The sequence below is a fragment of the Equus asinus genome, chromosome 1 (assembly GCF_041296235.1).
Source record: "Equus asinus isolate D_3611 breed Donkey chromosome 1, EquAss-T2T_v2, whole genome shotgun sequence".
Taxonomy (NCBI): domain Eukaryota; kingdom Metazoa; phylum Chordata; class Mammalia; order Perissodactyla; family Equidae; genus Equus; species Equus asinus.
The window spans coordinates 186,531,439-186,554,574 of record NC_091790.1 but is presented as its reverse complement, the minus strand read 5'-3'; the positions used below and the strand labels follow the sequence as shown (position 1 = coordinate 186,554,574).

Below are 23,136 nucleotides of genomic sequence, written 5' to 3'. Positions count from 1 at the left end.
GGCACCCAGCCTTGGGTTTGAATCCGGCTTTGATATGCAGTGAGCTGGCTGTGTTTCTACCTGGGTCAGTTCGGGTGGTGCCAACTGCTGTCACACAGAATCCATGGTTTCAGAGCCTTATCCCAGTAATGGTTGATTTCTTGTCTGATGTGGATGTCCCTGGTTGGTGGGTGGGTCCTTCCATCTTGAGACTCCACCATCCTGTAGGGCCTCAGAGTCCTCCTTATCCAGCAAGTGAAAGGATCTGTAGAGAAGACTCACTTATTTCTTACCTGCTTTATGCGCTCTCACTATTCACGGGGATCACACCTGGATACTTTGTGGACATGTGGAGGCCAGCAAATGTAGGCCGTAGCTGGCAGCCACCTCTTAGCAACAACTTCACACTGACAGCTGCATGGATGGGGAAGCACATGTTTTTGGTGGATGGCCAGTTTCCTGTCCCTCGGCCTCACCGGTACAAGCGATGAACCATCTGAAGCACAGCACTAGGGAAGACCGAGGGAAATGATGAAGTCCCTAGTCTAGTGGGGCTGGGAGGTGGACCCATACAGAGCTTGCCAGTGACTGGAGATGACCTCAAAAGGGGACAGCTAGAGATTCCTCTAGGAGACCCTTGGCCCCTGGAGGGCAGGGGCACTGTTTTCTGCTTAGGAGTGTCTGTACCCCTCACAACCAGCTCAGAACATCTCACGTGGAACATGCTGCATCAACATTCCTCGACCGAATGGACGAACGCTTGCTGCCTTCTAGCAACCATGTCTCCTGCGTTGTCTAAGTTTTCCTGACTGCCATTTTGTCCCCAGTCCTGCTCCTTCTCTTCAACAGGGTCTGCACTGATTTCCTCTCCTGAGTAGGGCCATGGTTCCCAAAGTCTAATTTGTGGGTGCAAGGTGACTTGTTATGATACTCCAGCTAGGAGACCAGCTGCTCCCATTGTAAATCATGTGTGAAAGATATAGCTTCCCTGATGCATCTGAAGTCATGTCCCATACAGGCAAAACTGAGTATTTTAAGTAGTTATAAGCCCTGGACTAGAGCAGAGTAAAGCCAGTGTTTTGAGTTTGGTCCCTGTTTGAGCTGAGAGGCCCAGCACCAAGATTTACTTTGTATTTCAGCCGTAGGTGATACACCCAAGCTGCCATCTCATACTGTCTTCTGTGGAGTAGTCATTCATTCATTCACCATTCGTTCATCCATTCATCAATGTGTTCCCAAACATTTATTACATATCTACTATGTATCAGGCTCTGGGCCTTGAAACTGGAGACAATGGTGGTGAAAAATATATAATCTCTGACCTCAAGGAGCTCATATTTTCAGAGAGGGGACAGCGTCAATGGGCAAATACAACAGGGTTTGTAATATGTGGGACTCTGGTGGGCACTCACCTGAGTTCCTGTACTAACATATAGTAGGGGCATCTTAGACCAGAGCCGGGGGCAGAGATGGCTTCATTTGAAGACTGTGTCCCTAGGCAAGGGGGTTGGGGGCTGGGCACCCTGAGCGGTATAAACACCTGTTCAGAAGGCGTGGTGGCATGGACAGGTGGAGAACTTCCTGAGAGACTTGCCAGCACAGCCCTCAAGGCAAATGCCCAGCAGACGGGGAAGCATTGTGTTTGATTATGAAAGTCAGCACACACGCATGCACGCACACAAGCACACACCCAGATCTCACCTGGAATCATGCCTCATTCTTTGTGAAACTCTTGATTACTCCTGTGGGCAGCAGGACACGGAGATCTCTTCGGTGTGTGAAAGAATAGGCTGTTAGAGAGGATGTGTTAAGAGACACTCTACTCGTTTGGCTAGAAGCCTGGATTTTTCTGAGTATGGGTAAGGATTCTTTCATTAACAAGTGTCAGAAAACTGAACCCAAACTGGCTTACGCAAAGGGGGAACTTTTGGCTCATGTAACTGGAAAGTGTAAGCATAGAGCTGGCTTCAGTGCATGTGATCTAGACATCTATGTGATGTCACCCGGGCCTGAGACCTGGTACTCTCCTTCCTCTGGCTCAGCTCTGCTCTCCTCAGTCCTTTGGCTTTATTCTCTTCAGGCTCCCCTCCCCACCTCCCATCCCCATGATTACAAAATGCTGCCTTTAGTGCTTAAGCCCACACCTCTCCAAGGCCACACATCCAATGGAAGAGCTAGAACTTTTCCCTCAGCACTTCCATTCAAAGTCTTATTGCCTCTCAGATTCTGATCCGACCATCCCTGAACCAATCGCTGTGACCCTCCATACCCCCTCGTGCTGGTTGGTTTGGTCATGTGTACACCCTTGAACAAGGGGTGGAGTCGATTCCCCCAGAAGCTTTTCTGAGAGAAGGTGAAGGCGTGGGTTCCCAGAGGATAAGTGAATGGTAGCAAAACAGCAGATGTCCACTATTTCTAACAGTGTCTTTCAAATACTTTTTGACCATAACTATATTATCAGGGTTCTCTGGAGAAACAGAAACAATAGGATACGTGTGTGTATATGTATGTATATATATATATATATATATATATATATATATATAATAGAGAGAGAGAGAGAGAGAGAGAAATGTATTTTAAGGAGATGGTTCATGTGATTATAGAGGCTCCAAGTTCAAAATCAGCAGGGTAAGCCCCCAGGCTGGAGACCCAGAAAGAAACCCATGTTGCAGTTCAAGTCCGAAGGCTGGTCACTGGCAGAATTCCCTCTTTCTTGGGGGAGGTTAGTATTTTGTTCTAGTCAGGCCTTCAACTGATTGGATGAGGCCCACCCACGTTATAGAGGGCACTCTGCTTACTCAAAGTCTACTGATTTAAATGTTAATCTCATCCAAAAACACCCTCCCAGAAATATCCAGAATAACGTTTTACCAAATGTCTGAGTTTTATGGCCCAGCCAAGTTGACACATAAAATTAACCATCCTAATGACCAACAGTAAGAAATACACTTACACCGCCCTCATACTTTTGCTGCAATGTGAATACATACGTATTTTTGCTGAAATGGAAGTCTCACTAAACCATGATTATCCTTCCTTCATATATACGCCACACTCTTATTTTTCTTTTGTTATTTCACTTAAAAAGCACTTGTGACCCCCTCAATTGGTTTCTGGACTCATGAAGGGTTGTGGAGATGGTTTTATTGAAACAGCGTCCTAGAATACGTTCTTTGGATGTTCTCTTAACCCGTAGCAAAGGTCCTGAGAATTAGGACTCCTCCAGAGGGTCAGGGAAGGTACCATGTGGACTGAGGGAGACCTGGAGAGCTTTCCAAGTCCTGCTGTGATTGTGTGTGGCCTCAGCCAGGACCTGTACCCGCTCATGCCTTGGTTTCCTTATCTGTAAAGGAGGTCCCTTCACAAATCCCCACCCACAGGGTTGTCGCAAACAATAAAATCAGTGCGAGGTAACATATATGAAAACACTTTGTAAACTCTAAAGTAATTTCACAAGGTAATTGCTGCTTTAAACGGCTGTGTAATAACTTTCTTCTCCACCACTCAGGAATCTGAGAGATGATGCTATTACATGAAAATTAGTTTGAGCTCTTCAACACTTGCCACATAAAACAAAGCCCCAATTTCTTTAATCAAAATGATGATCAGCTTCTAAAAATGAGTCCCATCTCCCCTGAGATTGTTCAGAATTAAATCTGATTTCAAAGAAGAGAAAACCGCTGTGTGTTTGGGTCTCACGCAGAGCTTCTCAATTCTCCTACCTTCTTGCCCCTGCCCACTCCACCTGTGTCAGGGAGCCCTTTGGGGCAATCTTGGGGTGACTTGGTCACATTACTTGCCTTTAAGAATCAGAATTGGGCTGAATGCTACCTCCAATACTTTGTTTTAAAACCAGCTAAATTATGACCTGAGAGAGAGGTGGTGGGTAGGACCTGAAATTGGGGTGCATTTCTTAGGTTGGGGTTACCACTTTTGAGGATTGATGTCCTAGAGTGGGAAACCACTCAGGAAGTCCCAGCTTTGCTAGAATGGAGCAGCCTCAGGCAGTCCTTGGGGGAGAGCCCTGGGAACTCTGCCCACCTGTGGGTCAGGGGGTGGGGTGGGAGGGCTGCAGTGGGTCATGTCTGTGGTGGTAGCCCGTGGGATCTCTGGTGAGGCAAGCTGGAGCCCACATCCTCGCTTGTTCCCTTTTTTCTTCCATTTCTCTGTTATTTGTTTTCTAATCAGTCCCCTTCGCGGTGTGTAAAATGAGAGGCTGGTTATTCCTATCACACGTTATTGTTTTCTGTGCTCGCCCCCCCTCCCCACCCCAGGCGCAGTAATTTCACCATCCCCAGATGAGAGTGATAAGTGTTTGAGATGCATAACTGTGTCTCATTTCAGTGCCTAATAGAAGATGGAGAATGAGCCCTGGCACCTTTCTGCTCAGTAAATTCATAATTACAGGCTTCCTCGTCTCGCCTCTTGCAGACTAGAGACCTGTTGACTGGCTGTGGGTCCTTGAGTGTGTACAGTAAGGCAGAGGTATGGCAGGCACACTTTTCCTGATGCTTGGCAGGTTCCAATATAGGGACTGCCGAAAGGTCCCTTCAGAGGCTTGATGGCTGAGCACTGACCTGCACCTGCCTGTCTGGAATAAGGATCACCAACCCTGCTGGAATTTGGTTGTTGGCAGTGAGGTTCTGAGAGCTATGTTAGCCAGCAGACGTGTGGCACCCAAAGAGCAGGCTCCTCCAGACAAAGGCCAGGGAGCAGATGCCGAAGTGGGTTCACATAAAGTTGGAAGACAGGCCTTGGGTGGTGGGGAGAGCACTGGACTGCGAGTCCAGAGACCTGAGCTTAATCCCATTCCCACCTTGAACTCACTCTGTGACCTTCTGCAAGTCATTCGACCTCTCTGGATCTCAGCTTCCTTGTCTCTAAAATCAGAGACTGGGAATCACTATTTTGGATTATCTCTTTCAGATCAAAAACTTCTAGGCTCTTTTCTGAGATTTGGATTTGCACAGGCAATTCAAGATGAAACATCCTGACCAGTCCTCACTCTAACTGAGTTGGTACCATCTCGTTGTCATAATCCTAATCTTCTAAAACTTGTTTCAATCTTGTCAACAACAACCACTATCATTTGATAAGCACTTACTGTGTGCCAGGCCGAGGCCCTGTGCCAGGCGCTTCCCCGTTGTTAACACATTGTCTAGAGGTAAATAGTGGTGCCTGCCCCAAGAGGTGCTCCCTGCCAGGTATGCCCTGTGTGTCCCCGGGGCTTTGCTGTCCTGCTACAGAGCTGGTGCAGAGGTATTCCTGGGTGCTGTCCTGGAATTTCTGTGTGGGGTGACTTATATGAATTCAAAGGGGCTTCTGAGGGCTCTACATTCTAAGCTCTGGAATTGTGCATTTCTAGAAAGACTATGGGTTTTGGGGTGATAGAAACCTGGGTTTCACCCCCAGGTCGGCCACTGTTAGCCACATGCCCTTCAGAGCTAAAGTTTCCTCACCTGAAAAAATGAGTGAAACAATCCTGAGCCCAGCAAACACTTGTGATGCTCAGGTGAGGCCCTCCATGTGCACACATTGGCACGGGGCCTGGCCTATGGTAAGCGATGCACAGATACTCATACCCCTCCTTGCTTCCTTTCCCTCCTCCTGCCCATCCGAAAACACTTATTGAGTCTCTGCTATGTGTCCAGTGCAGGTCTGGTGCTGTGGATATGCTAGTGAGCCAGGCTGGCGGGCCCTGCCCTCACGGAGCCCACAGCCCTCAGCTCCAAACTCTATCCCCTCCACAAAGGGTAAACTGACAGAAACGGGGAGGCTCCTCTCTGGGGGCCTGAGCTCTTTTCCTTTAAGTTTCTTTCCTCATTTCCATGCATTTTAGTCTCAACCTCCCAGGGACATCCTGGCAAGGCTGTGGTTTCTCTTTCCAGTCGTATCTTCCACCTGACTCTCCTGAACTACGTTTCCCAGACTCTTCTTGGTGCACACCCTGTTTGTCATGCCCAGGCTTCTGCTACACTGACCCCTCCCCAAGGAGGCCCTTCTCTCCCAGCTCTGCATGTCCTCTCCAAGTTCATGGCTCGGCCTGAATGCCATCCGTTCCCCAAGGCCTCCCACAGCCTTCTCCTTGCTCCTTCACCCCAGGTTACAAGTCAGCTTTCCTCATGCGAACTTCTGAAGTGCCCTGTGGTCATCACATAACTTTTCATTGTCTGAGTAATGTAGGTTCCGGTGGTGTCTGCCCAACCTGACTGCAAGTTCTTTGAGTGCCCCATCCAGCCGCGGCTGTCCTTGGGTCCCATGGTGTCTTGCATGTTTTGTGTGCCCTGAGCAAGTCTTTGCCACACGGGGGAATGAATGGAGGCCCTCAACTGGCAGGACCGTCTGCGGAGTCCTCCTCTGATGTTTGCTCGAGAAGACCTGTGGCTTTCACTGGGATTCCAGCCGACAATGTCAAGTCTTTGTTGTCTTCTTTCTTCACTTGGTTTTCCATCTAACGTCATGTTCTCTCCCTGCTGGGGGGTTTCCTGTTGCTCAGTGGTCCACCTCTTCCCAAAACCCCGTTTTTGAGGCGTTTGGGGGTAAACGAGAGAAATTCCACAGAGCTGAGATGCCCCCAAATAAGATATTGCCGTTTCCTGTCCTGATCTCTCCCCAACTGGGAGGAATATGAAGCCGTCCTCTGGAAACACACGCAGAAAGCATCTTGAACGGAAATGAATGAGACCGTTAGGATGGAAAGCTAGTTTGTTCCTGGGGAGTTATTTACTTACTCACTTGACCACTTCTTAGAGCATTTGTTCTCTCCCTTTAATGAAAACCTCTGAGAGGAGGCCCCACTGTGGGAGGTAGCCAGGATCTGCCTCGTTAAAATGACACCAGGCCTGGAGCCGGGCGGCGGACCCAGAGGACCTGGTTGCTGTTGCGGCACAAAGGAGTAGAGGATGTGGGTTTTGGTTTGGCCTCCCGCACAAGCAGGCAGCGGGCAGTGCAGAGGACAACCTTCTCCGGCAGTGGGTGCAGACCCAGGGGGCCGGGCCATAATGGACAGCCGTGGAGAAGGCGTTGTTCGAACTCTTCTGCTGCCTAGGAACAGTAAGCGGTGTACGTCCCCCTCTGTGCCCTGCTGGGGTAAACTGAGACGCTTTAGTAGGTGAGAATGAGAACCGGCTACAAATGTAGTCTGCTGGGTTTGAATCAGCCTCTGCGGCTTTTAGCCGTGCAAGGTGCACAACTTCCCTCAGCTATAGCATAGGGATAACATTACCTTCAGAGGTCTGGAGTCGGGGTCCCAGCAGGAAATGGCACAGCAAATTCGGTCATTTGCACAAAGGTTAATAAAAGGGCTCTTGACAAAGGTGTGGCTCCTTAAGAGGCAGGGCAGTATTTGGAGGTAGGAATAGTGAGGCCCCGTTACTTCCTCTAGGACCAAATGGGGGCGGGCAGGAGGTGATCCACAGATAGGAGCAAATGGGGGTGGGCAGGAGGTGGTCCACAGACCCTAGAGACAGAGAGGCCATGTGGAGAGGCCTGCCCAGGGCAACATGACCTTGATGATGGTGGTGGCCAGTGCGTGCAGCCCCTCTGCTCCTCCTGTCCTCTCCTCTCCCGCCAGCCTGCTGCTGACGCTCCCCACTGGCTGCACCTAATCAGGCCCGAGGGCAGGGAGCCTGTGGGCATATGGTCCACACAGGTCAGCCTCCCGGACGCAGAGAAGGGTGGGGAGCAGATCTGGAGGGGCAGGTGGAAGAGACCCAGTACTGAAGGGTGTGTAAGATGAAATGAGAGTCTCTGGAAGGTGCTGGACAGTGACTGACACAAAGTCAGATGCTCGGCAGTCAATGGTTGTTTATCATTGTCATCACCACTATTACCATTATCACTATTATGACTATTATTATCATTGAAGGACCCTCCTGGGGCTGTGCCACCCAGCTCTGGCTGTCCCACACACCCATGGGGGACAGGTGCCTCAGCCTCCAGCTTCCCGTAGTGCAGTTCTCTGCTTCCGCGCATGCAGAATGCTTTGAGGGTCCAGCCAGACAGGCTATGGGGTGAAACTAAGCCACTGCTGTTGTTATCCAGCATCACATCTTTCCTTTCCCCTGCAGGGAGCCTCCACTCCTGCGTCCTGGCCCTCCGAGGAGCCCGCTGTGCCAAGAGCTACCGTGCTACAAGGACCCGTCTCTGAAATGAAAGCCATGCCTTGGAACTGGACTTGCCTGCTCTCCCATCTCCTGATGGTGGGGATGGGCTCCTCTACTCTGCTCTCCCGGCAGCCACCCCCGCTGTCCCAGAAGCGGTCTTTTGTCACATTCCGTGGGGAGCCAGCTGAGGGCTTCAACCACCTGGTGGTGGATGAAAGGACAGGGCACATTTACTTGGGGGCCGTCAACCGGATCTACAAGCTCTCCAGTGACCTGAAGGTCTTGGTGACCCACCAGACAGGGCCAGACGAGGACAACCCCAAGTGTTACCCACCCCGCATCGTCCAGACATGCAACGAGCCCCTGACCACCACCAACAATGTCAACAAGATGCTCCTAATAGACTACAAGGAGAACAGGCTGATTGCTTGTGGGAGCCTCTATCAAGGCATCTGCAAGCTCCTGAGGCTGGAGGACCTCTTCAAGCTGGGGGAGCCATTTCACAAGAAGGAACACTACCTGTCGGGAGTCAACGAGAGCGGTTCTGTCTTTGGAGTGATCGTCTCCTATAGCAACCTGGACGACAAGCTCTTCATTGCCACTGCGGTGGATGGGAAGCCAGAATATTTCCCTACCATCTCCAGCCGGAAGCTGACCAAGAACTCGGAGGCAGATGGCATGTTCGCTTACGTCTTCCACGATGAGTTTGTGGCCTCGATGATTAAGATCCCTTCGGACACCTTCACTGTCATCCCCGACTTCGATATCTACTACGTCTATGGCTTCAGCAGTGGCAACTTTGTCTACTTTTTGACCCTTCAGCCTGAGATGGTGTCTCCCCCGGGCTCCACCACAAAGGAACAGGTTTATACATCCAAGCTCGTGAGGCTTTGCAAGGAAGACACCGCGTTCAACTCCTACGTGGAGGTGCCCATCGGCTGCGAGCGCGGTGGGGTGGAGTACCGCTTGCTGCAGGCCGCCTACCTGTCCAAAGCCGGAGCCGTGCTCGCCCAGACCCTCGGAGTCCATTCAGAGGACGACCTCCTTTTCACTGTCTTCTCCAAAGGCCAGAAGCGGAAAATGAAATCCCTGGATGAGTCGGCCCTGTGCATCTTCATCTTGAAGCAGATCAATGACCGCATTAAGGAGCGGCTGCAGTCTTGCTACCGGGGCGAGGGCACACTGGACCTGGCCTGGCTCAAGGTGAAGGACATTCCCTGCAGCAGCGCGGTGAGTCAGGGGAGGGCCTGTGGGCCAGATGGTGCAGTGTGGTGGGAGGGCCCCAGCCTGTGGCCTCCACGGAATGTGAAATCACCCATCCCACTTTTCAGATGGGACAGGATATATACCTGTCTCTGGTCTCATCAGGCTCGGATCATCGCCATCTCAAACATGCTGTGACTATGACTGAGTGTGTAAGAGTCAGACTAGACCTAAAACATGGATTTCCTATCAGGGTCCTTTCCTCTGTTCCGTGTTGGCTCATGGGTTATAGGAGGGAGTGCTAGGAGCAGGTGGGAATCGTGTTGTTTAGATGTCATATGCACCAGGCACTGTGGAAGGTGAGGTCACTGTGTGCTGTAGGACAAGACGGGTACCCACTCTTCTCACGGACCATGCCTGCCAATCACTTTCCTGGGAACTTAGAATAAAACCAGTGAGGGAGTGGGGAGGGAGCTTAGAATAAAACCGTTACTGGGAGTAATGGAGCTGGTCCTGCCACATTTGGGGTAGATAGAGAAGTTCAGGAGAGTTATAAGTCCCCTATGTATCTTTAGGAAATGGCAAAAGGAGAGCAGAAGAAGTAGGTGAGAGGCCAGTGAACTGAGGGGAAAGCAGAGCTTGCTTAGAAAACAGCATTTATTAAGCATCTTCTGTGTCCACATTTCCATGGAAGAGACATGTCACAAAGTTAGGAAGCAGCCACGGAACAGTTCCGGGTGGCAGAAGTGCTGACAGAAACAGGCAGGGGAGAAGAAGGGTTGGTGTAGGAGGCCTTCGCAGGGCCCCTGGGGCCCAAGGGACAGAGTGGACCTCAGGCTGCTGCCTTGCTGGGTGATCACAGCCTCCTGCCTCTCCCAGCCTAACTCACTTGTGATCCGACGTGAAAAGCAGCTGCCTTTCTGTGGCTTGACTTCTGTTCATCTTTGAAAAGGTTCTGTTTTTTCTCAATCATTTTTCAAGTGACTTGGAAGCCTCAACTGTTGGCATCTTCTGTGCCCTATGTCACTCTCCTTTCCTTTTTTCTTTTTTATTATCCATTTAAAAAATTGTGAGCCTAGTTTGAGAAAATCTATCCTATAATCTTAATGTAGAGAGAAGAAAGGAAAATTTACCCATCAGGTAGAAGGATGCGTTTACACAGATGTGATTCTTGACTCCTAGTTAAACGTTGGTGGAATTTCATATTAGGAAGATGTATTTGGATTGATTTAAAAAGTGTGAGTTTCCCTCCATGAAGTATGGCGACTTCCCAAGCAGGTCTCAGAGGATGCTGGCACCCCCTGCCCCAGCGTGCCATGAGGCCACTCCTCCAGTCACTGGGATTTGGCGTCAGGGTGGCGGAGAAGAAGGGGCTTGGCAAAGTTTGCCTTTGGTGTCCTAACATTTAGGCTCCAGCTGTTTCCCAGTGGTCTGAGCTGAGTTTTCCAGTTACCTCCATTTCTTCTTGGAGGTCCAGAAAAGCCAGGAGACCCCTAGTGTCACAAAGGAAATGGGAGAGGTGCCATGGGCCAAAGAAGGAAGCAACAAATTGGCAATCATGGCCGGGCCAGAGAACTGAGGGAACTCTGCTGCATCTGCTGCGTCCTAGCAGGTGACATGTCTTTTGGAGCCTTTGATTTGGCGCAGTAGCTGATCCACTCAAGAGAGTTTATGAGACAGGTTTATGAACTTGGGCACCATGGATGGCTCCCAAATGAAGGCAATAAATGACAGGCCAGATGCTGTGCTGCGTGTTTGTCTGTTACACACGCAAGCGTAGGTCCCTGGGGAAATGCATTAGAACGTTGGCCTGGGGAAGGCCCTTAGAGATCCCCTGTTCTTTACCTTCATTCTGAGGCCCAGAAAAGGCAATGGATTGCTCAAGGTCACATATCTTGTGCGTGAATGGCGGAGACAGCACTTGAGGAGAATCCCCCTTGCCTCTCATCACCACACTTGCACACACGTACAGCTACGTAGGCACGTGTGCACATAGGCAATGGATACCCCCTTGAGCATGCACACGTGCACCCTATGTTAGAAAATGGCAAGTTTATGCTGTGTGCTTGCTCAATAAATAGTTCTTTTGAGATCAGTGGGGTTGCTGTTTTTTTTCTGTAGACACTTTTCTGTAGAAAACTTGCTCTAATCCCGTGTTTTTGGGCAATGCTTTGGGGAGTAAAATCAGCTGCAGAGATCAGCCTGGCTGCCCATGGGCAGGTGTTTGTCCCATCCTTGCTCCCTGCCACAATTCAAAAAGCGAAGTTCATCAGGGACGTCTGCAGAGCTGCAGGTCCCCAAACCGCATGATGGCCTTGGAGTGAACAGAGGGAAAACGGCTTTGCAAGACAGGGTAATGCCAAGACTGGGAGTAATGGAGCCAGATAACAAGCTTTTGATTTTTCTTTTGGCTTTAATTAGCCCTTTCAAGTTAGAGGCAAGTTCAGGCTGAGAGCAGAAAGGAGGAGGCCAGAAACTCTGCACAGGCCTAGGGCTGTCTCCCCAGCCAGTCGAAAAGGCCACACTGGCTTTTAATGCACAGTATCAGTTTCCTTTGATTTGGCTGATACTCGAGTTCCTTTGCTCCGACGTTCAGCTACAATTCATTTGGCCTCAGCTCAGACCACACATGTTTCACACACCATCAGCAAGGCCAGCCTCCCGAGCGTCTCCATCAAGGGCCCTTGTAGGCAAACCCAGCTTTTCCTCCACCCATTCACATGGCTCTTGGGTTCTTTTCCCTTTTCCCTTCCTGCCTTGAGTCAGGGATGAATGAGATGAACTCTGGAGTTCTTTTTTGCCTCTAAATCCAAGATTCCTTTGAGGACTGTGAAGCGGAACCGAATCTCAGAGGCCTCTGTGCTGTGGCGTTTCAGCTGTAGGAAGATGGAGGATGGAAGTGGAAGGCCCAGGAGGTTGATTTTAGGACTTGTATCTTTAGGGTAGGGGCCCCCTGTGGGTTTTATCATAGTTACAACTCAAAGAGCTGGAAAAGAGGGTATGATTAGTGGTTTATTTTTTTCAAATTGAGATATAATTGACATATAACATTGTATTAGTTTCAGGTGTACAACATAATGATTTAATATTTGTATATATTGCAAAATGATCACCACAATAAGTCTAGTTAACCACGCATAGTTACAATTTTTTTTCTTGTGATGAGGACTTTTAAGATCTACTCTCTTAGCAACTTTCAAATAAACAATATAGTGTTATTAACTATAGTCACCATGTTGTACATTACATCTGTAGGACTTATTTATTTTATAACTGGGAGCTTGTACCTTTTGACAAGTGATTTATTTTTGTGGTGCTCCTGTTGTCCTATTTCCCTAAGCTAGAATGCTCATCCCATGGTACTCTTCTGGCTTTTCTGGCCCCTTCCATTTCCTGGGACCCATATTCCTTCCCCCTGAACTCATGCCTCCAGAACTCAGAGCAGGGAGCAGTATAAGCCCTGGGGCCCCTGACCCCCTCACTAGGCCTCAGCTGCCCCTTTGGCTGTGTTCAGGGAAGAGAACACCTGTGCGACTCGGCCTGCCATGCCATGGAGCATCCGTGGAGCCACGTGGTGGGCTACAGCCTGGTGACCAGGCAGAGGGAGAAGTGTTGGACTGTGAGGCTGGAGCTCAGTCTGCAGGCCTTCAGAGAGCTCCCTGTTGTTTTTATGTCAGGTGAATCAGAAAGGCTGGCTGAGCCCACACCAGAGATAAGGGCTGGCTGGGTAGGAGTGGCCTCCTAGTGGGAATGTGTTGCCAGGAATGTAAATGCATGTTGCAGGTGCAGATCCCTGAGTGGGTATTGGATGTAGAGGTGGGGGAAGCAGCCGGGGTATTTTCTGGTGCTTGTGGGGGCTGGTAGCTGCTTCTCCCTTTGCCTTCTGGGCCATTCTTTTCCTCTGTCCTGGTTTTTCCAGCCTGAATGGAAAGAAGCATCCAAGAACAAATGGGCTAACATCTGATAATTGCTCTAAGGATCCCAGGAGGGCATGGGCAGAAGAAGGGTCCTAGAGGGATCAGCCAGGGGCCCCAGTTTGTCTTGGGATTCAGGGGACTAAAGACCAACCCCAGGCCCTTTGCTGATGAGCATCCAGGTAGGTTAATGATAATGATGTAATTTCTCTATTTCTGCTGCTCAGCACTGTGATGGTCTCCGTCTCTAGTCCCTTTGAAGGCTGCCACGCAGGCTCCTGAAAGTCTCTGTCTGCAGAGCATGTGACAATTTGGATGAGGAGCCCATAGCCTGCGGCGTCTGTCATGTGCCATGGCCCTGAGTGGACCGAGGTGACAGCTCCTAGCCCTGACACTCCTGACCTGGAGTAGGGCAGCCAGGCTGGAGAGTGGGCTGCTGTGGGCCAAGGCTCTTGCAGTCTACATGGGCCAAGCGGCCTGGCATCCTAGAGTCCCTTAGGCGTGATGTTGATACCTCCTCAACCTTTCTTCAGCCTTCTGGGGTAACCTTACAGAAGGACAGCCCTATTGCCTCCAAATGACTTAATGAGTGGATGAAACATTTATTAGGCTCTTGGCAATGTACTCACTCCTGGAGGATGCTAAGAATCATGAAACGACATCAGTCTCCAGGAGCCTAAAAACCCAGACGGAGATGCACCCAACAGGTCATTATGGCCTGTGTGAGGAGAACTGTGGCTGTGGTCATGGGCGTGACCATGTCTCACTCCATTTAAACCTCCCCTGAGTTTGGAACCAATTGAGAAGTGGACACAGGAGTTAGGTAGTGTTGGCTTTAGTGCTGATAAGGCTGGATGGGGCAAAAATCAGCTTCTTAAACTTCCCCTAAGACTTGAACTCAAAGTGACCTTCCAACAGAAAATGTAGGTCCATGGGCTGACGCTATTACTCAGAATCACTGCCTCGCACCTGCCAAGCCTCAATAGTGGGAGCAGAGAGTGGTGGCCTCTGAGCTGCCTGACAATGCCATGAGGGAGTTTGTAGAGTGCCTGAGAGTTTACAGAGGGCTTCATCTCCTCCTTTCCTTCTCCTACCAGGGCTGTAGGATAATAGAAGAGACAGACAGCCTCTCCAGTTGGCGAGACAGAGGAACAGAAAAGTCAAATACTTCACTCAAGATTGTGTAATTCATGGACCGGAACCTGCTATGCATGCTAATTCTCAGCCCGGTGCTTTCCCGCTGGTGTTTCTCAATAGTGTGGTGGTAGCGTCTGGGATGGGAGAATTCATGGTGCAAGGACTGTCTGGGCATTGCCAGGCGTTTACCGTCCTGGGCCCTAGATCACTAAGTGCCGATGGGACTCCCCAGTCTGCGAGAACTAGAAAAGATTTTACGTTTCCGGAAGCCCCTGGTGGAGAACCCTTGCTAGACCAGGCGCCTGTCTGACTTCGAGTTTACCCGCCAGCCCTGCCCAGCCCCACAGGTTCACAGAGGCACAAGGGACTGGGCTTTTGATTTTTAGCCGCAAGCTTTTCCTGTCCTATGGGGAGGAGTTGGTGAAGGGGAACCCCATTCATGTGTGCTGATGCTTTGACTCTTAGATCCCAGACAAGGTCACCACCCTGGACTCAGGCTGGCCTCCCATCCCAGTCTGGATGCTCACTCAGGTCTGTCTGGCGCCTGGGATCCTGAAACTCCATGAGAGTGAGCATCCGGAATGACCAGGCAGCCCTCCCAGGCTCCTGGTGCTGGTTTCTGCCAGTCTGCTTGGGGTGTTTGCTTTTCCCTGTTGGCAGGAAGTGCAGCTCTGACTAGATGGGGTGTATCCTGTTGTTTATGGCACTAGGCAGGGTTTTCTCTTTCTGCTCAGCCACTCTCCTCTCTCAGACCAGGAAATCCTCCTCTTGCCTGCCCAGCCCTTCTTTCTCATCTCCACTACTTTTCACACAGATGTGCGCATGCGCACACACACACACACACACACACACACACACACACACACACATATATATATACACACACACACACACTCACTCACACACTCCATGGTCCACTAAAAATGCACACCGTATCCCACACTTAAGTCCCAGTGAGAACACACACCACAAATCTCCTTTCACATAAGCCCAAGCATGCACCCCTCACAGCCCATTGGCCCCATACTCCAGACTTCTGGCTTAGCATTTGGGGCGCTGCCATATCCCAACCTCAATCTTAATAGAGTCAAGTCTTCCCCCGACTCCTCCTTGAAATGGCTTCTGTTTCAGGTATTCAGTTGACAAGGCCACCTACCTTTCTCCTTTTGGCCAGTGGGGTTTACAATGAAAATTGCATTCCAGCTAAGTACACATGGTTCTTTGGGGTACAGGATGGTGGCCAAGGCCTGGGTGATGTGTTGGGCCTGGTAAGAGGAAAGATTTTGGGGTTGGCCTTCTAGGCTGGAGATGTCCTCCTAGGATGCCACCTTGGAGCCCATCAGGTCAGCAGAGAGAGTGACAGGACCCCGGAATTACCTACGTAGAATTTTAATACAGACAGCTGCCAAGAGACCTCAGTACAGGCTTTGCCAAGTGAGAAATTAGGGTGTGGGGCCATGCAATGGTGCATCCTAATGCCCAGACATCTACTTCGTGAACCCCAGGACACACCCACGTGTGCACACGCCTTCTCCCTGTTCTGGATGTCTGAGTCACTTTCTCAGTGTCCTTTGCCCTCTGTTTCTCCGTTGCTCTCTCTACTGTGTTTCACTACCTCAAGTACTCACTCTGTGCACTGTCATCTCGGAGGCTCCCTCTGTCTCCCTCTTTCTGTGACTTATTCTCCCTCACACACACACACACACACACACACTACGTGAAGCAGCTAATACAGCGAGATTTCTCTCTCATGTGCACACACATACTTGTGCACACACGAGCCCCACACGGTGTACGATAGCCCAGCCCAAATTGGCAGGCGAGCCTCTCCTTCAATCAGCACACAGGCCAGCCCAACTTAACAATCCGGATCTGCGTTTCTTGGCCTTTCCTTCAATTCCTGCCATCCTCACAGGGTGGCGTCTTGGCTAAATACTGGCCTGAGAGTCTGGACCTTTGGGCCCCCGCCAGCCCCAGCTCGTGAGAGGTCACTGGGCTGGTGAGCAGTTTCCTTTTGCTTTGAATTATACCTTTCATCTTCAAGACAGAGGTGGTAAAATAATATCCCTTTAATAAAGTGTGCTGAGACTCCTAAGGAAAGAGAAATACATAGACATTAATAAATAATGATAGACACAGAGCCCCTTATATTTGTAGGATGCTTAAACATCTTCAGAGCACCATCCGCATGTTCTTCTCTGGTTATAATAACTACCTGGTGGGACAGAAAGGGACTTAATAACATTGCTGGGATTTTGTACTTCTATTTTTTCTCCACCAATATCTGCTTTTGAGACATTTGGGCTGGGCCTAACCCAGATGTTACGCTCAGGATCCCAGGCCTGGAATATGCTCCGCTTGCCTTCCTTTCCCTCTGGCACACGTTAGGAATGCTAAGTTAAGCCATTTGAAGGAGAGACTCCATTTCGGGCCAGACCTCCCTGCTGTTACCTCCAGGTGTCCCTTAGTTTTTGTAAGGCAGAGGGAATGACTACATGTCGAGACAGGACGCTTGTTTCTTTTCATTAACAAAGTTAGTGGAGAGAAGAGAAAAAGACAACGAAAGGAGTTCTCCATTCGGCCTCTCGATTTGCATGTATTTTCCTAGTGAACGGGGCCCCGCATGCTGTCCCCATACATGAAACGGGATCAGCGGGAGAGAAGAAAGCCCACATCTTTTCCGGGTCTCGGTGTCATTACTATGTCTCTGTCAGTGTTCCAAAATATAATGGGATTTGTTCGGCTGATTTATCCCGCGTGCGGCAACATTATCCAGACTCAAACACGGGCCTGAGGAGCTAGAGGGGAAGATGCGCGGCAACAAGAGTGGGGCTAATAAAATTTACTCCCTCTAACAAGGGAATGACCTACCCCATAATTCAGCCTGGCGAGTGGGGCCACTTCCCAGCACCCGCCAGGAAACACACAAACTTAATCATCTTGGCGTGCCCCACTCCAATTACAGTTTTAGTGGCGGCTGAGGTTGTCTGCACTAGGCTGGGAGGGGACTGGGAACCTGGGATAGATGGGCTGTGTGGGGTTTCTTTGCCCTTGACAGGTAGGCACTGGAAACCTCTGAAATGAAGGTGCAAAAGGAGAGGGGCGGCACCCAAGTGGGTTTTGCTTGGTTCCATTTCCAATCCAGAGAGTCCTTCCCTGGTATTTCCCATGGGTTCAGTGTTGGCTGTTGGACTCGCCCTGCATGATGGCCATCTGCAGAACTGGGCCAGTGGAGTTTGGGTCCTGATTTTCTTGCTTGGCTGGCCCATAGCTTTGGTCATGGTGTGATGGCCCTGTCTGCTTGTCATAGGGAGGAACCCAGGCTCTCAGCAGCTGAGCCAAAGAGGAAAAGGTCATGGGTTTAACCCCTGGGAGCCTGAGTTGGAGCTGCTTTCTGACTGCTATGCTCAGCAGCTCCTAGGAGGGGTGCATTGCTACAGCTCACTCTTGGTCACAGCCAGGCCTGCGGAGAGAGTGCGTGGTTGAATGCCCCTCTCCTGGGAAAGCAGCTCAAATTAGTGGCATTAGTTTCCCGTTAGAAGGATAGCTTGTTATCATGGGGAGTGAAAGACCACTTAGGTATCTGGTGGGATTGGGCCACAGACAGTCTCAAAACACATGGAAATATCCAAATGAGTATAAAAATAAGTGTCGCTTTTAGCAAATTGCTTTCATTGTTCCATAGGTAGTGAAGTGCATTAATTCAATGGATGTTTGCATCCTAAGCCACATACACACACACAGAGCTCCTAAAACACCATAACCTTCCATCCTATATTTCAGTATCATTCCTTTCTGAGATGCTTAGAAACAGGGCACTTGGTTCTTGGGAAGCTTGGTATAAGTTGTTGGGTTATTTTTCCAACCCTGAGACACTTTTCATGAAGTCCCTCCAGAAACGTGTTTGTCTAACTAGGTTATTGTGGCTGTGGTTTGCTGGCTTCCCTTCTCTTTCTCTGTACACATTCATTTTCCTACAATCTCATTGAAAAAGACACAATAAAGGATCATTCTGAGATAATGCATTAGTAACAAAGCTGATGAGCCCTCATTCTCACCTTCCATTTCCGACCGCCGTCTGTGCTCACGGCTGAGGTGTGGGCCACCCTTCGCCTGTTGCACGACCTCTCTGGCTCTCAAGAGAGTTCATCCCCCGTGGGCAGCGTGGGCCATGGACAGACCTTCAGGGGAGAGCTAGAAATCATGAAAGAGAAAGGAAAATTTATGAAGAGCAGTGACGCAATCAGAGGGTTGTATAGTCCAATATTTTTCTTTCTTTCTTGGTTACAGAGACGAGCGTTCGAGCACATGGCAATATTTCATGGAGTCAGAGGCTTTCTGATGAGAGTAAACCTAAACCTGCTAGAGCCTCCCCAGCTGTTTCTGCCTCCCTGAGGACTCTGCTTACCTCTTCCCCTGCCCTCGGAGGGCGCACAGTCATCTCAAGGGGCAGGCACATTGTGGGCATCTGAACCTGGTACATTTGTGAACACTGTATGGGTCAGCGATCATCTCTGAGCTCTGGCCCCCAATAAGTGGGTGATCGTGCTCTTCCTGTACTGCAGAGCGGTACAGCGGGAGTCGGTATATGGACATGAGCTACTATAGCTGGTCTGATGAATATCTCCCTTTAAAAAGAAATCCCACTGATTCCCCATTTCCAGCAGAGATCTGCTGTGGTCAGCTCCCAGGGTGTGTGTGTGTGTATACGTGTGTGTGTATGTAAGTGTTATTAATTAATGGGAAGAAATTTAGGACTGCTGAGCAGGAAGAATCTAAAGACCTTTTGGGACAAACAGGCCCAGGAAAGAAGGAAGCCCACCGATGACTGGCCAAGGGCCTCCTCGGGAGGGGAGAGCTAGTTCCTTCCAGAGGTCGCAGAGGGCAGAGCACTCATCCTGAACAGCAGGAAGAGAGCTGGAGGCCTGTGCGGTCTCTGGTCCTGAGAATAGGTCCTCTGATCCTGGAGCAGGGTTCTTTGGGGCCGCCCTCCAGCAACCCCAGAGGAAGCCTGTACGTAAGATCAGTTTTTTTTCTTCTGGACTTGGAACTTGGGGTGCTGGTGCCTATTTTCTCATAACTTGATAGATCACGAGGTGGGTCCTTTCACTCTCTAGGCCTCAGTCTCCTCTTCTGTAAAATGGGGCTGTTGGATTCTAAGGTCTTAAGTTGTTTTCCTTCTCTGAAATAGCATGGTGTGTGAAAAGCGGCCACGTGCTGTGTACTGCGTAGAGAACTCAGAACTGGGCTTGGCCATACCTGTCCACAAATCCCTGCTGTTTACCCAGGCAGTCGGTGGCCGTGCCCCCATGCCCTGTGCAGGAACAGGACTGAAGCAGGGCACGTATGGCCTTGTCTAATCATGGCCAGGTCTGTCTCCCGACTAGGAAAGAGGCAGAAACCAAGACCTTTCATCTTTATGTTGCTGGGTCCTCACCTGGTGCCTGGTGCTTGGTGGGTCCTTCCTAAGCATTCTTAAGCAAATTAATAAGTGAGGAACAGTAAATAGTATGGTCATCATTTAGTGCCTCAGTTTCCCCTAATGGAAACAGGAGTTCCAGTAGCCTTAAAGACCGAAATTTCGATGGAAATAGGCCCAACTAAAGGCTCCGTACTGGGTGAGCTTAGGCAAAACTGTGAGGCCTTCTTCCCCCATCTAATGGTCTGCCTTCCAGCTGTGGGGGGTGGGTGGGGGTGTGTGTGGGGGGGTGCTCAGGACTCCTCTGCCTGGGGTTGGAAGCTACTTTTGCATTCAGGAAGGGAAGGGCCAGGAGCTGGTTTGCTCCAAGATGGAACCACTTCTCTCTCTGCTGGACTGTCCATGAACAAAGAGAGGACCAGGTCTGACTTTGTATTTTCCATCCTGGGCTCAGAGACTGCTGTTGCTGGCACACAGAAGTTGGCAGAAGCATCCCTGGTTGGAGGAGTTGGCTGCATCCTCCCATCCGTGTTGGCTCCCTGGTTGGCCTCTTTTGGATCAGTTTGGGATATCTGTAAACAGTGGATGCCTGGGCTGAGAGGGGCAGCCTGTGGCTATGGAAGAGACTGTCCCAGAGCTGAGCTAATTGGCCCACAGGGGGATGGACCTGGTGACCTTTACCTCATTAGCACTGTGTTTGGACCACTGAGCTCTGGCTCACTTCTGACCTTTCCATAATAAAAACTTAATGTGGGGTTTCTGCAAAGGTGGTGTAACCAAGGGCGGGGCTAAAACAGCTCCACTTGGCAGGAGAGGTGCCATCAGGAACCAGCGCAGGGGCCAGCCTAGCCAGGTCAGGAGTGACTTCGAGATCGGGTCCTCACGCTACCTTGTTACCCTTGGTCTTCAAGATGAGTTGGCACAGGTGTCAGGGTGATGATGGTTCCTTACAACTGTGTCATGAGGGCGTGGGGTTGGAGGGCAACTCCAAAGGGCTCCAGAGATGATGTCCTCATGTCTCCCAGGTGCGCCCCCTTCTTCGGTCCTTCTCAGAGAGTCTCCACAGAGACCACCAGACACTTTTGGGGTCCTTGAGTGGCTGCTTTGCAGCTCCGCCCCAGAACTTGGGGAGACTGGGAGAGGCAGGAAGCTGGCAGCATTTAAAATCCCCTTTCTGCGGAGATGATAGAGCTTTTCAGAGTGCCAGTCTCTCTGCAGAGTGGGAGCAATTTCCCTGTAATTGGTAAAGTAACCGTAACTGCTCTGTCATTTGTATGTAGCGACACGTAATTGCACGGTAACCTTTGCCGCTGTGCGCGAGGGAAGCGCCGTAAGCTATTAGATTGTAATTCGAAGTGTCAGCTCTGGCTCCCCACGCTACCTCCACCACTGCCGCTCGGCACACCCCCAGGGAGGCTGCCATGGGGCCTCTCTGCATCCAGGTCCAGAGTGGTTCTCCTTGTCACATGACATTCTCTCCTTGGCATGGTCTATGACACCCTCAGCAAGGGTGGGACCTCCAAGGGGATCTAGACCGGTGCTTCCCAAACCTTAATATGCAGCAGAACCACCTGGAAGGGTGTTAAGATGCAGGTCTCAGCTCCATCCCCAGAGTTTCTGATTCATTAGGTCTTGAGTGGAGCCCGAGAATTTACATTTCTAATGAATAGCACTAAATCTTCTACATCTTAGACCATTCCTCTGCTCCTTCCTTCAGCCTCGTTGGCCTGAGAGACCTTTAGGAAGTTGCACCTTTGCTATTTCATGTTGGTAACATTAGTCCCTTTAATCTTGATAACACCTCTCTGAGGTAGATACCGTGAATTTCCCCAAAGACGCCAAGACTCGCAAAAGTTGTCTGAATTGTCTAACCGTGACAAACAATAAGAGTTAATACTCCCACAGCGCTTACCAAGTGCCAGATAGTGTTCTACATATATTAAATCATTTAATCTTCGCTACAGCACTGTGAAGTACATGCTATTATTACCCCCATTCTACCAATGATAAACTGAGGCACAGAGACGTTAAATAGCTTATTCAAGTTCACACAGCATTAAGTGGCAGGACTGGGATTCAAACCTAGGCATTCTGGCTCTGGTTCTGCAGCGTTAGCCACTGTGGAACTCAGGCTTTTATTTAGTCATCTATCCATCTGTCTGTCCATCCATCCATCCTTTAACACATATGTTTTAACCTACTATGAACCAGCAACTAAGCCAAGGGTACAAAGATGCATGAAACATGATGCCATGCTTGAGCCCATGGTTCCTGGAATCCATGGATCACCACTCTTAATTTATAGGTCGTGCATCCCATGTGGACATTTGTGGAAAGCAGATTTGGTATCTTCCTAATTGGGGCAGAAGGGACCCCAGAGGGCGTGGCCCCATCTGAGGCTTCAAGGGCTGTTCACAAGGTTGCCCAAGTAGGCAGCATGTGCCTTGCCATGCAGCAGACCCTTCTATCTTTCCTCTATAAGAAGGCAGTGGCTCTCTGATAAATACGCGTTATCACGGTGGCCACAGCTCATTTCAGCATATTTGTGGAGTGGTGGAGGGAGAAGCGTGCTGGGCTCCTGGTTACGGTGGAGTCCGGTCTGCTCCTGGCTCCTCGGCAGTTGCTGTAATCTTGCTGTTAATGGGGTTCAGGGGAGGGCTTGGCCAGGGCAAGAGCGGACACTCTCCCCCTCGCCCAGGGTGCTCAGGAATCCAGGACAAACCTCACCTGTCGAAGGCTTTCACCAATTAGCCTTCCCCTCTAGGGCCCACACGGCCAGCCCTGTCATCTCCTTCCTATACCTTGGCCTCCCAGGGTCTGCAGGCCCTGTGGGACCCTCTGCCTCCTCCTTCCCCCGGTGCTGTAATTACCCTGTGGCCGCAGCTCAGACCCAGCAGGGCAGTGACCTTGGAGAGCCATGCTCTGGTCAGGAGGCATGCTGGGGCCACCCCGTGCAGCCATCCTACCCCTGTTCCAGGTAGGATTTCCATTAACAAAATTACCGTGAAATATCACCTTACATCGATGAAGTGCTTTCCAGTTACCTGGTGCCTTCACACCTGTTATCTCACCTAGTTCTCATGACAGCCCTGTCTTGCTATTTGACAGTCAAGGAAAGTGAGGCTCAGAGAACAGGAGGAGCCTGGGCCATGTAGGGTAGCTGGGAAGCAGCAGAGCTACCATGTTAACCTGAGTCCTGTGTTTATTCCACTACTTCGGTGTTCAGAATCCCTCCCCCATTGCCCCAGCTTTGAGGAAACAGAGTAAGGTTGTCTCACGCCATAGCTGGGGGCCTCAGCCTCCTTGCAGACCTGGGCTGCACCTGTCAGAGGCCTCTATCCCCCTTCATCACCAGGTGCCCCATTCAGAGGGAGGA

At 50.4% G+C, this 23,136-nt stretch overlaps 1 protein-coding gene across 2 annotated transcripts in view; it reads left to right on the top strand.

Annotated features, from left to right (window-relative positions):
- The window catches only part of PLXNA4 (plexin A4), a 428,442-nt gene that overhangs the window by 58,207 nt on the left and 347,099 nt on the right, over window positions 1-23,136 (top strand). For both annotated transcript variants that reach the window (XM_014840844.3, XM_070513683.1), the window contains exon 2: window positions 8,052-9,317. In XM_014840844.3, coding sequence (XP_014696330.3) covers window positions 8,133-9,317 — 1,185 coding nt within the window. In that variant the 5' untranslated portion in view covers window positions 8,052-8,132. The remainder of the gene's footprint in view (window positions 1-8,051; window positions 9,318-23,136) is intronic.